Raw genomic sequence first — 12249 nt, 5'->3', positions numbered from 1 at the left:
GGTTGTTAAAGTTGGACAAAATATTTTCCCAAATATGTTATAGACCACATGAGACTCACACTATATGTCCATATATGGGCATTCCAAGCTATGGGCTTAATATTGATGACATCAGGGATCTCCATATATGGGCATACAAGGGACAAGGACGGAATGTGATGTCACAATGTGATGTCATAGCTCAGCTACTGACCAGATGTGACGCTTTTCATAGTTAACTGTAACTATTAGATTGTCTATTTTCTTCTGTGTGTTGTTATAGGATATACAATTATGATGTAGTGGCACACACACAACCACTTTCTTTTTCCTCCCAGGAGTCAAACTGAGCCATCAGTGCAGCAGGAAGGAATCTATAGCATCCAACAGTCCTCCTCCTCCTCTCCCCTCCCATCTCCTACTGGGAACCTTATCTTCTAATCACACTTGGACCACTCGGGGGACAGAACCATGGCAGCTGCAAAGCCAAAGGGACAGAACTCCCTGGCCCTGCACAAAGTGATCATGGTGGGCAGTGGTGGAGTGGGCAAATCAGCCCTGACGCTCCAGTTCATGTATGACGAGGTAATTAAGCAGAGCTCCCTCTGTATATTTTTAGAATCTAGTGAGTCATTCTATTTGATTACATTTAATTTGATTTATTTGGTAGTCAATCAATAGAATGATCAAATAATCAAATTGCATGGTCATGAGCACGATAAGCAGAATGCCCGGATAACCTATTATAATGGCAATGACAAGCAAGCTACAAACTTATACACAAGTTATCTTGTAAATTTTACATTTAAAAACATGATATGCAAATATTTTAATATTGAATTAAGCACAATTGGGGGACTGGGGAGGGATTTCTTATGTGATTTTGGTCTCTTTCTTACATTTACACACTGTGCTAAATATCCTAAGAATTAATCAATCACAGCGTGTATAATATTGAGTGTATGCTCCCAGAGTTAACTGAACACTCAGAATTTTGCCAACTTCAATCTTTGCCCTGGTCTATAGTTTGTGGAGGATTACGAGCCGACCAAAGCGGACAGCTACCGGAAGAAGGTGGTGCTGGACGGAGAGGAGGTGCAGATAGACATCCTGGACACAGCTGGACAAGAGGATTACGCGGCCATCCGGGATAATTACTTCCGCAGTGGCGAAGGATTCCTCTGCGTCTTCTCCATTACAGAACTGGAGTCATTTGCAGCAACAGTTGACTTCAGGTGAGAAATCCCCCAAATAGTTTTCTTGATAATTAGTTACATCTTTCCATATTGTTCTTATCTCCATATTCTAACTTTTTGCGGGGTTTTTTCTTCTTCTAAATTAACACCCTACTTGATCATATTACAGCGTCCCACAAAAGCATCGAAAGTGGTAGATCCACAAGCTAAAAACACGAGGCAAAGCAACAGGTTTCGAGCTTGTAGATCTGCTACTTTTGCTATTTTTTAATTTGAATCCTGAAGGTTTCCACCCCACAGAGATAATGGCGACTTAAAGCAAATGACGGCTACGGCAGATGGCAACGGTAACCGGAAATGATCAGCGCTCAATAGATCAACTGCTGTCTGTACTACGCCAGAAGCTCCCTTTCCACGTTGCGCCTAAAACGCCTGATGTATAGATGCATCGCCATGGGAACCAAAGCGTTCAGTAAAAGGGGTGGGACCCCGTCGCCGACGGCTGTTTGCTTAACGATTTTGACTGCTACGGCGATTACGTCATAGCAGCCGTACTCCGCCTGGCGTTGCCATCCTGAAAATCGTCAAGCTTAAACTGCCTAATATGTTAGTTCTTCCCTTTGCTAGCACTGCTAGCAGTCATAAACAGGATGGAGAAGGGGAAAAAAAACTCCCCTTTCTTAGTCCACTTCTTCCTGGGTGCTTCTGTATTGATTCCTACCAACGACTATATTGCATGTTTAAGGCAGTGGTGCTAGACTATACGAAACACTTCGGTACGGTTGAGCCAGTCATTATTTACAGGTCATGTTCTGTTCTGGCAGCAGGTGTATTTTGTGATGTGTCAGCATGAAAAAGCATGGGAACAAGATACTCTTATGTCTATACAAAATGTGACCTTTTTTGTCATTTCAGTTCTTCATTATACTATTACAGTTGCATTTAATTGAATTTGGCTGCCATAGAGCTGCTCACTTAGCTGCTCAGTATTGTATGATGTTTTGTTTTAAGTTTTGCAGAATGATTACTTTATTTACTTTTATTTTAAAGCAGTGGTTGGTTAGAGCAGTGTGGGGTGGGGTGGGGGGGGGGGTCAGAGGAAGCCTTGAATGGGGACTGCCTCATGGATCGAACTGCCGTTGTTCTGAACAGGTTAAAATTCACCAGGTTAGCGTTCACGAGCGTTAGTTTTACTGAGGTTAAGGTTAGGTTTAGGTATAGTTTTACTGAGGTTAAGGTTAGGTTTAGGTGGTCGGACCAAGGAGTTCGAACCAAGGACATGTTACCGCCTTGAATACATGGACATTTTTTTGTTTTTGTCACATTCCTCATCCAAAAACTAGATGACCGGGTGGCTGGTCAGTAGAAGACTCAGTTGACTCAATTCACCGTTTGTCAGCCTTCTGATTGGTCCCTGAGACTCCCTGACTGGCCAACCAGAAAAATACATTCACTTTTTGCAAGCGGGGGTGGAGTTCTGCAGTCGGAGAAAGTGGCAGCCGTCTTTCACCGGCTGTCCGCACTGCGGAGCACGGCCAGGCCGCTCGCGACCATAGCGTTTGCAATCATTGTAATGAATAAGCTTCAACAGACTAGTTCACATGGACCTTATCAATGTAACTAAGAGTTACGATTGGGTACATATATTTTAAATGGGCAGAATTACGAAAAGCCAGCCTATTATGTGAGGAGAACTATAATCTGGCTGTCCTCTTCCTACCCAAGATGCAATGCGCTTTTTCTTTCTATTTCTATTCTCTCTCTGATCCAGAGGATTAAACTAATTAAAACATATATTTTCGGGGGAAAACTACTGTTTTGCTATGTAATTACTGTACCTTTTTCTTACCTTTTTATTAATATCACGTAGATGTGTTTTTTGGGGTACTTTATATAGCTGTAATGAGGCTATGAAAAAATTAAAAAATCCCATTCACTGCCACTATAAAAGAATCTGCAATGGGTGATTCTGTCCCACTGGGATTAAACAAATTAAAACATATATTTTCGGGGAAACCCCCTGTTTTGCAATGTAACTACTGTACCTTTGTCTTCCCTTTTTATTAATATCACCTAGATGTTTTTCCTTTGGTACTTTATATAGCTGTAATGAGGCTATGAAAAAATAAAAAAATCCCATTCACTGCCACTATAAAAACAATCTGCCCAGGGTTAATGTCCCACCATAGTAACAGGGCAGAATGGGGCGGGAGTCAATTGAGTGACTCCACTGTTCATCAAATTATTGGCTCAGGAATGCAAGAAAAACAAAGATCTCCATGAATTCGAGGCTTCATTGGGTGTGTAATTAATTGATAGAAAATAACACATTTTTTGGAGGGTGAACTGTTAGGCCACTATATTTCCACACGCACTCCAGAGGGCCACATTGCCCATACTGTACTGTCGGGCAGAAACCTGTTATCTCTGTATTTTGACTTTTTGCTGCTGAATGCGCCCTATGGTGCATTCAGCAGTTATTATAGTTATCTGCTATTTCTTTAACTGGAATCCTGAAAAGTAACATTTTCATTTAATTTCAAATGCATTTAGTTATTCTTATGTTAACTTTCTGAACTTGTGCCACACAAATGCGCCGATTTATCTGCGTGCCACTGGGTGCTAAACCCGAATCGAGCGCCTTCTCTCGTCATTTCAATGCAAATGACAGGATGAAGTTGCAGCCTGACTTCATCAAAATAATTTCCATAGAACTGCTCTATGCGTTTGCAATCGCCCTTTCCGACCACAAAATCCTCTACATCTTGCATCTTGTTGTAGACCTGTTCTGATGCCAGACAGATTTGCAGCGCCACCATAACATTGTCCTCTGCACTTACTTATTGGCAGTGCGACTCTTATCACCTGCCAGGTGAAGACAAAGCTGTATACATCTGCATGACTATGGGAGTGCATGTGGCCCCCTGGCCGCCAGCTGCCCATGTATGACCTAATGGTAATTAATAGCTATATATGTAGCTGATTGTGTTTATGATGACATGATGTTATTGCAGGGAGCAGATCCTACGAGTGAAGGAGGATGAGAACGTGCCCTTCCTCCTGGTCGGCAACAAGTCGGATCTGGAGGACCGGCGTCAGGTCAGCGGCGACGAGGCCAAGGCACGCGCCGAGCAGTGGGGGGTGTGCTACGTGGAAACCTCTGCCAAAACCCGTGCCAATGTCGACAAGGTACGTCTGACCCAACTGTAACCCACTAAGACCTGAGGGTGATTCTACAAATGTCTTCTAAATCCTAAACAGTTTTCTGTGTCAGTGATGCTCAAACTTTTTCATGTCAAGGAGCCCCAAAATCATATGTATTTGGCCGCTCAAAATATTTTATTCCAGAGAATCCTAGAAGCAAAGATTTGAGTTACAAATGTTCGCTTTAAAAATATATACAGTATATTCAAAGCAAATTTTCAAGATTTTTCAAAAATAGCTAGTGGTGGAAAGATTACTACTACCTACTCAAAGTAAAAGTATTATTACTTTAGTGAAAGGTTACTCAAAGTACAAGTACTAGTCCCATATCGCCCGTTTGGTCAAAACGGCCTGTTTTCTATGGACCATAATATACACGCGGATCGTCGCGGTATATTTTTTCTTTCTCTGCGTGAAAGTAAAGACTTTCGGCAGTCGTGGACGGGAACACCCGTGGCGTGGCGCGTGCACAGTGTACAATACAATAGGAAAAAAAAACTATGGCAGCATAAGTGTTAAGTGAACTCTGTATGTAAACGATACACAAAAATCAAATGCTGCAAATATTGGAAACAAAGGACAAGGATTTTTCTTTTTCTTTTTTTCCATGAATCTCTCCCCTATATTTAGCTTTTTGAATGACTCTAATATCAAAGTATTTTAATCTGCGATGTGTCTAAAAGTGAAATGTGAGAAAAATGGCTCAAAAAACAAAATATATATTTAGTGGCATTCCACCAAAATATAAAAATAAATACTTTCCATTTTGTTTTATGAAAATAATTCATAGTGATGTACTATGAAGATTAAAGTAACCAAATCACTCTAAATACCTGCAAAACCCATTTTTGACCGTCTTTGGCTCATTTAATTTTCTCATTACTCATTGTCCAAATGAAATGTATATACTCCAATGAAAAGTAGAGCATTTACTATTAAAATTACTGAAAGTAAGAGTAAAAGTAGAGCATTTAACAATGACTTTAAAAGTATCGATCCTCAAAAAATCAAACCGATCCTCTTGAGTACTTTTACTTGAGTGTTTTCCACCTCTAAACATAGCAGATGAGCTTGTATATTTGCTATTTTTAAAGCTATAGTATAAAATAAAGGTTAAAGTGGTTAAAATCGAATGCTTTTCAGGTCTAAATGGGTTAAGAGCCGTTGTTGGAAGTTGGCCTTCCTTATATTTGATAAACAGAGTTTTTATTATTTCATTTGTTTTCACAGGTGTTTTTTGACCTGATGAGAGAGATCCGAGCGAGGAAAATGGAGGACAGCAAAGAGAAAAATGGAAAGAAGAAAAGTAAAAGTTTGGCAAAGAGAATCCGAGAGAGATGCTGTATTTTATAGTGGCAAAGGAGAAGAAGCAGCAGCGATGTGCTTCTGTACATATTACATTTCTCAGAATGTTTTTGCATTTAATTTGTGCCCAATAATACCTGACCATTACTACTTGGCCTGGTGCCCACTGCCTCAGACAACCTGGGCCGCTTGTCAGGAGTAGTACGGTGGCACTCCATACATCATTTATAACTCTGTTTAAACACTCCAAATAATTAATGTACTTTCTCTCTCTTCCTCTGACCACCTTAACAGAGTCTGGCAAATTAATGGTGTTTTCATTTATGCCTCAAGTCTGAGATTTTAACAAACCTTTTTTTTTTTATATAGAGTTTGGTGTGTGTTATCTCTAGTCTAAACAGTGCAGGATTAAACTGATGGCAAACATGGAAAAGGGTCAGAGAGGAGCCAATGTTTAAAGAAGAGGATGTTTCTAGAACTTGGCTTTAGAGGCCCAAAAGTCCATATGATTAACCTGCCTGCTTGGGTTGTGCTTGTATGCTAACATTAGCAGTGTCAACGAAAACTAACTCTTTGAGTGCCACCCACTAAAGCTTACGTTGCACTGGTGAATCTGAGTAAAGCTTTTTTCTCAACAAATTGAAGCACAGGTCTATTTGAACCACATTTGAGATTTTGATGCCATTCCGACTTATCATTTCAGACCTCAATTTTGTTGTGTATTTTATAACCCTTTCATTTGTCTGTGGATTCAGAGTATTTTTTATTTTTCTCTTTCCCGCTGGGCTAAAAAAACAGTTTAAGATGAGCGCACTAATGTTGTTCGTTTAGATTGTTTGTTTACTTTGAGACATTTCTTTCTGCAATTGCAGACATAAGAATTGTTCTTTACTCCGTAAGTATGCATCACTTGAATTTTCTCATCCTAACATTTCAGTTTTCTTTTTCTTTTAATCTCCCTTGATTAAAGAATTGAATTGCCTTTTTTGTGGATCAACAGATTCACTGTGCTCTGATGGGGAAAATGATTACTCTGATGGAATCATGTTCCATAACACTAACTCTTCTGCTGACATGAAGGAATCTCTTTGAGTGGGTAAAATAAATTGACTGCTGTCAACTATTAACAATTAATTAACCTATTTAATTTCCCTGGCTCTTGACATTTAATCACAAGCCCCCATTTTCTAACAGTGTGATTGTATCCAGGATGACATGATTTGAGCTGTGTCAGTAAGGTGGCGTGCATCAATCATAATGAAATACATAGTGTCACCAAAAGGTGGACAAGTACCCACCATAAAGTGAATGACTGAATGACAACTGGATATGATGATGTGTAAATGAGTTGCACAATGAGAATACGATTAATGACATAGACCAAAGCACACTGTCACACATTTGTTTTTGTTTACCTTTTACAGTTTACCTTTACCTGAGCCACACATTTCTTTGCCATTGTTTTATTTTTGCAATGTATTAAAAATATATATTTGTATGGTCTAGCACATCTTGAATGTGTTCACTGCACTCTATTCTCAATTTGTTTCACACTTCAGACTAAAAGCTATTAGAATGTTTAGTGGCAAAGAGGGTGAGGAAAGGTATTTTTTTGTGAATTAAAGCGTTTATTTTTAGTTTCTCATTTGCAAATTAAAAAATATGTTTGCATAGTCTATGACATTTAGCATCTTTTCGAGGGTGAAAATCCTTTAAAGTGGATGTGGATTCTACCCGGAGATTTTACTACAGACAAGAAAACACACGATTACCAGGAACTTTACTTAAAAGCCATGACATATTATCTCAAATTACTCCAAATTGCTACCCTGAATTTTGGCGGTAACTTTCAGGCATGGTTTGTAACTTTGTATACCTTTTGGTGGTCATTGGTAAAACAAAGATGTTCTGTTAATTATCCTCCCTCAAACCACTAGCTGGTTGATGTTACAATCATTTGGCATTTCTGCCATTTTTTGCTCAATAGCACAGATGTGAGATGAAAAAGACCATTGGGGAGGTTATGTGACAATGGCCTTGAGCTAAACTTGAACCTACAATTTCACATAAATATGTGGCTTAATGTCTTAACGCTGAGGTAGTTTGGTTGTGGTCGCCCTATTTAAAACAGACAATATTCCAACACTTGTTAAATACATGTTAAGGGCTAACCCTTTCCTTTTAGACCCTTACTGTGATTTAAAGTTCAAAGTGACAGGTGTATACATGAGATGCAGTAGAAGACTCACTGGTTCATTGTGTGTTGCCTATGTTTGTTTAGGCCATTATTGTATTAAAATATAATACTGCACAAGGAAAGGGGCTACAGAGGCTATATTTACAATAATCGCCATATTGTTTGCTTACCCCTAACACTAACAATGCCGTTTTTTTCCCCCCTTCATTCAGTCATTATACTTGTACATTTAATTTAATGTTTAAATTCATGTACAGGTGAAAGGACTTGACAGCCGAATTTCAGCCGAATTACTTGCAATGGAATCAAATGGGTGATAAGTAGTGGTCAGCAATGTTTTGTGATGTTTGTGTGAGAACTATGAGCGTACTATTATTTTTGGTATATAAAACAAACCTTGTTCTGCTTTTTATATAAATACCCTTGAACTAAACCTGAAATATCTGTCTTTGATTGGGTGGTTGTATGTGTATGCCATTAGTTTACTTTCATTTGTTTTGACTATGTTTAATTACTTTAATCATAACCACTAATGTAGCCTACTGTTTGTGACTGCAAGAAACAAAAATGACTTCCAGTCATGTTTGTGCACTATTTGCAAATGATAAATAAAATAAATATTACTAATAACATTTTACAAACATTGAAATAATCCTCAATTTGAGAGTTGTTTATTGACTTGATAACTGAATTGAACTGAATGAAGTTGACAATACTGTAGGCTTTGAGAATCCAATTTGAAATACTACAGGGAGTGCTGGGAGATCCAGCAGTCTTGATTGAATACTTTTAGTCAGAAAAGTAAACAAGTTACAGTTTAGGCATTTAGCAGATGCTCTTAAGGGATATTTCACTTATTAAAAATAATTTGTCTAATCAGGCTTTTATGAACACCCTGACCCTACACACCCATTGTAACTTCACTTCAAACTCCATTTTAACCTGATAGATTCATTAAAAACACCCATTCTTTTTTTCTGATGACTCATACTTTATTGATGTTACTCAAAATATGTGAGGTGTGTTTTCAATAATGCTCTTTTTTTAAATGCTTTATTGTATTTAAATGTTTCCATTTTCCCAAATAATTATTACAAATACATGAAAAACGTTATCGGAAAAAAAACATGCCAGCTCACAAATTAGGAGGGTAGTATGAGTCACCAGAAAGAAAATCAAGGGTGTTTTTAATGAATTTATCATGGTTAAAATGGAGTTGAAGTTAACAATGGGTTTGTATAGGAATGGGCCCTGGACGGGGAGGGCCTGATAACATTTACATCAAATATCTAAATACTGAATGAAGCAAATTAAAAACTGTTCAGGGTGTTCCCAAAAGCCTGATTAGACAATAAAATGACAAAGTTTTTTTTGAAAGTGAAATATCCCTTTTATTCCAGTTTCTGGAATCAATGGGGATACATTTTATTGTAATCATTATTTTTCTTTGCAACAAAAAAGCAAAACATATTTGAACTCAAGTCTCCATGGCATGAGTAATCAAAAGAAGAAGAAGAAAAAAAAAAAACGTCATCTTGGGGGTGAACTACTCCCTTAAGTTCTGTTCGGGTCATTTTGACCCGGTTTACATTTTCATTTGGAAAAAAAAGGTAGAAGTTTATTTTTTTTTCACCTGAAACTCACTGGCCTTAAAGATTCTTCTGAGATTAACATGTAAAAAAAATATTTTTGCACTACACCCATGCTACACCCCCCTCATATTTTTTGAACCTTAAGTGCTGTTCGGGTCATTTTGACCCGGAAGCACAGATATACACAGTATTAATCCAAAACACAGACACACAGTCACCCCCACGTCTAACACCCCCCTTCCGAAGCCCCATTCTGATTTAAATTTTTTCCTATAAGCATGAGCAATATTGCCCAGTATTAAATAAAGTAGTTTTTTTTTTACATGAATTTTAGCTAAATCAGTAAAAAACGCCTAGCTCTTTCAGTGTTTAATGTGATATAGCAAAGCAGAAATGCAAACATTTACCATATATATCACATGAATTGTTTGGTATTGAGTCAAAGTCAATGTATCATGATGATTTGTTAAGTTAAAATTTATATTAGTGTTGTTTTTTTTAAACCAAATATCCCCCGGGTCAAAATGACCCGAACAGAACGAAGGTGTAGTGAATCTGAACAGAACTTAAGGGTTAAGGCTAAAGGATAAAACAAACGGGTCCTGGGAACCTGTTTCCATTGTGGTCCCATGTATTCAATTAATCAAGCATACACAAAATGTACACAATCATACCTGTCATCAACAAATACAAACACTAATGTACAACATCAAAAGAGATGGGAAAGTTACATGTTGTTTAAGGCCCATTTGTCCTTGATTAGTTTAGAGTTAGACAGACAGATGCACAAACATGGGGAAAGAAAACCCATACAAAATAAATACCTAGCTACATTCTACTAATCTTCTAAACATGTTCGTGGTGCCCTCTGGTGGTAGTTTAGTGAGAATTGTCAATACAGAAAGAATCTTCACTTGGCAACTATTACAGTGAGGGTCAGTTACAGGCCTATACAAATCTGTCTTGCGGTGGGGTAATAGCATAATAGTAATGTTTTTTTAGTTTGTTTATGTTTCAATTTCAGTTTAGTGTTTGAATTACTTTGGGGTTTGTTTGCTATAGTTACATTATTTTGTGAAAAGGCTCAGTTTATTTGTTTTTGAGCTCCAACATCTGGCATTGTCCGGGACACGAAGCGTGTCTGGCCTACATCTTGGTACAAGGCGGTCAGTTTGTTATGCACCCACTAAATGTCCAGGCTAAGAAGTGTGGCCTACATCTGGCTTACATCTTATGGCACAAGGCGCTCAAGGTTTGTTGTAGGCCTACGCCCACTATATGTCCAGGCTCTGGAGCGTGGCCTACATCTGGCCTACATCTTGGCACAAAGCACTCAAAGTTTGTTGTACGCCCAGGGTCACATTGGCCAAGCTTCACGGGATGCTTAATGAAATCATCTCATAAATAGCACTGCTTACTTGATTTTTTAAATCAACTTGTTTTTTTAAATGTATTGTAATAAATGTGGGGTATTTGTACGAGATTCAGAAAGATTAGAAAACGTATTGTGTACAGAAAAAAAAACACACCATTTATTTATTTTATTCAGTTAAAATTTGGCACAGCTAAAACAAATGAAGACACATTCAGCCAAAATTCAAAACATTTGCTATATATATATATGTCATAGTATATTAGAGAAACAGCACATTCGAGACGCGGAGCACTCGTGGTGCGGCACGGGGCGGAGCAAGCGGTCGCCACAACAACGTACTCCAGGCGGTGTGCCGCTCTATTGTCCACGACACTGCGAGCGGCTACCGAAGCCCCCCTGTATCCACGAAGCCCAAACGAGTTACGAGGCCCCCCTGGGTCCACGAAGCCCCAAGCGGCGCGAAGGCCAGCGGACCTTGGTCCTGCTCTTCGCCCCCGAGCGCCGCAGGCGCGAGTGGCCGCGAAGAGCGGGCCAGGGCCGCGCGGCCGGCGGAGCGCCGCGCGAGTTACGAAGCCGTGGTGAATGCAATCGTTATATTTATGCCCAGGCCGTAAGGCCTGGGCAAGCGCACGTTAAACGCCCTGTCCAAGTGACTACAATGGAGCTAATGGCTAGGCTAGGCTAGGCTAGTAAATAAAGAGTAAACACTTCCGGTCTGCGGCGAGTTCAAAGCGTGACGTAACTCTCTTATATACACTCTGGTGAATGGCAGAGCAGTGGCTGACGTCGCCATCTGGTGGTGATTAGTGTGTGGTGAACGTCAAAACGAGTGCTCCTTGACAACTTTTACTGGTTTCTTGAACATACTGTAACATATATATATATATATATATATATATATGTTTTTTTTACGTTTGAAATGGCCAAAATATGGGCGCTAGTTCAAGTTAATAATATCTTTATTTATTAATTGGTTCTCTCACCCATGTTCTCTTTTTGGTGATGAAAGCAGAGAGGGGTTTCCTCTGACAAGTATCCCTGACCGGGATGACGTACTAGGATGTGATTGGTCCACACGGCAGCGAACGGGGCCTACGGTCGAGAAGCCCACAGACAGCTCTCTCTCTAGCCGTGCTGAACGTTAGCTCACTTTACGAACAAAGTTCAAACACATTTCGGACACTATTTTCACGGTATTCGGGGCCGCGCGGTGCCGCCACCTCTCAGAAGGCACACGTACACGCCTTTTCGGACGGGGGACATGTGGAGTTTGTGGACGCGTGCGTGTTTTTGAGCGGCGTTTTTCAGTCGGGACGGGGAGAGAGGAGTTGACTTGAACTCCACACACTGAAAAGGAGAAAGAAAAGCCGCCTGGGCTGCTAACCTGCTAGCCGGGGCTAA

General features: G+C 39.5%; 1 protein-coding gene across 1 annotated transcript; it reads left to right on the top strand.

The window, feature by feature from the left end:
* The first annotated feature begins 354 nt into the window (after positions 1-354).
* Positions 355-6077, top strand: ralaa (v-ral simian leukemia viral oncogene homolog Aa (ras related)). Its single transcript, XM_080751918.1, has 4 exons — positions 355-564; positions 1006-1214; positions 4190-4364; positions 5610-6077. Exons 1-4 carry the CDS (start codon positions 451-453, stop codon positions 5730-5732), a joined length of 621 nt encoding a protein of 206 aa, XP_080608044.1. The 5' UTR covers positions 355-450; the 3' UTR covers positions 5733-6077.
* The last annotated feature ends 6172 nt before the right edge of the window (positions 6078-12249 follow it).

This window comes from Nannobrachium achirus (assembly GCF_963921795.1).
Source record: "Nannobrachium achirus genome assembly, chromosome: 21".
Classification (NCBI taxonomy): domain Eukaryota; kingdom Metazoa; phylum Chordata; class Actinopteri; order Myctophiformes; family Myctophidae; genus Nannobrachium; species Nannobrachium achirus.
Note: the sequence above shows the minus strand (reverse complement) of the source record. Positions and strands in the feature narration are given on the sequence as shown.